Source organism: Limulus polyphemus, unplaced genomic scaffold, assembly GCF_000517525.1.
Source record: "Limulus polyphemus unplaced genomic scaffold, Limulus_polyphemus-2.1.2 Scaffold6, whole genome shotgun sequence".
Taxonomy (NCBI): Eukaryota; Metazoa; Arthropoda; class Merostomata; order Xiphosura; family Limulidae; genus Limulus; species Limulus polyphemus.
The window spans coordinates 1,569,438-1,571,966 of NW_013665616.1; the positions used below are offsets into that span (position 1 = coordinate 1,569,438).

The 2,529-nt window shown below is 28.7% G+C and overlaps 1 protein-coding gene across 1 annotated transcript in view; it reads right to left on the reverse strand.

The window, feature by feature from the left end:
• Positions 1-1,557: 1,557 nt before the first annotated feature.
• Positions 1,558-2,529, reverse strand: part of LOC106476241 (START domain-containing protein 10-like) — a 16,318-nt gene continuing 15,346 nt past the window's right edge. Inside the window, exon 6 of the mRNA XM_013936940.2 lies at positions 1,558-2,501. Within this exon, the coding sequence (XP_013792394.1) occupies positions 2,271-2,501 (231 nt within the window). The 3' untranslated portion in view covers positions 1,558-2,270. The remainder of the gene's footprint in view (positions 2,502-2,529) is intronic.

A 2,529-nucleotide genomic window follows, 5' to 3' on the forward strand; every position in this document is an offset into this window, starting at 1 on the left:
GACTATAAAAAGTTATCAAAATAAAGAAAAGCAAATTTAAACAAGAATAGTCATGCTATTTCATATTCAGCCAAATATCCATTACTTTTTTTTGCACAAATATAAAATCATACCAGAGATGTGCACAACAGGAAGTTCATCAGGAATTTAGCTGCTTCAATAAACTTGCAGAAAATTGACATGAAGAACAAAAATTCCCTGTTGTATGTAGTAGAGTGCAAAGCTCATGTTAATGTTCAACAGACCAGCAAATTGCATAATTTCTTTTATAAAAATAACAAAAAATTGGGGGGGGGGACTGGATTTCCTAAAACAAATTCTATATTCATCCTGCATTGCACATTAACATTAATTTTTTTAAATGAATTTTTAACCCAACTTTTTTTTTAAGTTTACAATAATGATCAAAATGAGAGAATCTTATCACTGTAGTCAATATTGTTGTTAATCCATGTGAACAGAAGTTTTTAATTTGCCTTTTTAAAATTGAATAATGGCAAGACTTAGACATAACTTATGCCGATACAACACTGACTTAGTGTTTAAAGATTTGTCCGCTTTATAACAGTACTAAATGCAAATTGTATCAAACGAAATCATAAAACAGTTGTATTAAAATTCATAAGCAAGATGAAATATTTCACTATAATTGCTTAATTTTGGTAAAAATTAAGTAATAAAATTACAAACTAATGAGTATTGGTTTACGGGCCGTATTAATGCCAGTAGTTCTGACCAGTGTGTTCAAATCAAAATTGGTTCCAGAATTGCAGTGACACTTGTCTAATCACCTGTGTCAGATGATGAATGGCACTAGTTACAAATTATTTTTCATTGGAGAGAGAAATATAAACTAAAACACCCAGTCATATATGATACTTTGTGTATAAAAATGTTGATTATTCTAAGAATATTTTGAAATCACTACATATTTATATTGCATGTGAACAGTAACACTTGTTATACATCACAGTACTGAATAAAAAATATGCCCAATCACTTTCCCCAATATGTTAAATATAAGTAATTGAAAATTTAGATGCATAAAATTTTTCATTATTACTAAATGAAAAATGAACTAACTTTCTTGTGCTGTATCATGCTTACTACCACTAGTAACCAAAGAATTAATATAAAATTGTATAACAAGGTTTTGAATACTTCACACAGAACAGAATGTGTTTGAATAGCATTTATATTCCTCCAATAGTCGTCCTACACTTACTTTAGTAAATGCATTTATTTTAAAATGAGTAAATACTTGCACATTATTAGTTTTTATTGAAAAAATGAAACTTTTTAATTCAACTTGAAGTTATTTAAGTTGGTGGATAAGAAATCTGTATTTCATCAAATCAAAACTGATGAATTACAGTCACAATAGTGAAAGAGAACCTATTTTGTTAAGAAATAAATGAGATCTACTATTCTACCAACCATTATTGTAATATTTTATACATTCGTTTGCTGAGGAAAAACCACACATCAATAAAAAATAGTATATACAAAGGTTTTTTCTTATTACAGGAAAAATTATCAAATGAAATAAAATCCCAATACAGTAGGAAAACTCTATTAAGATAATTTCCTTGAGGATTCTTGATTTTTAAGATATATAAATAATATTAATAAAGAACAAGTATCCTAAAAAACATACCCTGAAGATAAGCCTCATTGAATACTCAAAACTAACATTATCATAAGAGCTGAATACACTACTAACAGCAAGGATATCCAACTAACGATCTAAGGCAGAGTGGTCACAGGGGCTTTTTGTAGTTTGCCTGTTGCTCATTTTTTAAGACTAATTACGATTAATTGTATCTTTATCAAAGAATTTTAGCAATTCTTCTGGTAGAAGTTATTAAATACCAAGTTGTGGTTTATGACTGAAACAAACTGGAGTTTAAGTGTAAGATTTCGGGATACGACGTAAAGTACATGCATTGAACAAATATTTAATCTTTGTATCTACAGTAAGAAAATAAAGTTAAATATGATATGCTTAGAAATAAAAAATTACGGGGGCAAGACTATCAAAGATGTCTAATCAATATGTGGTAGCTAATGTTTTCGAAATTTAGAGCCTTGGATTTTTCAAAATTGTAAGTATACAAACTCAAAGAATTACCTGATATCTGTCAATTCTGAGATTTAGTTACAATATCTTTTTCTATTTACTGTTACACATGCACATTATGAGCATGTGAAGGTAACAAGCACTTAAAACCAGTTTTGAATCATTTATATCACAGATCTCTGTCAAACTTTCAATCTTCTTCTTCAAAGAAATCTTTTCCTTTTAAGCTGTCCTCATCAATTCCACTCTCATCAAGGAATTCTTCTGCTTCCATATTGTCAAACTCATTTTTTATACATTCTAATAACACAATTCGGGGAAGCGAAATTTGTTCAGGATTTATCCAAGGTTTGTAGTTAGGATTGTTCTTCTGTTTCCAAGAAGTGTATCCTACACTAGCTTTTTGCAGCTTCTTTACTAGCTGAATGAAAAAAAAAAAAAAAAAAAAA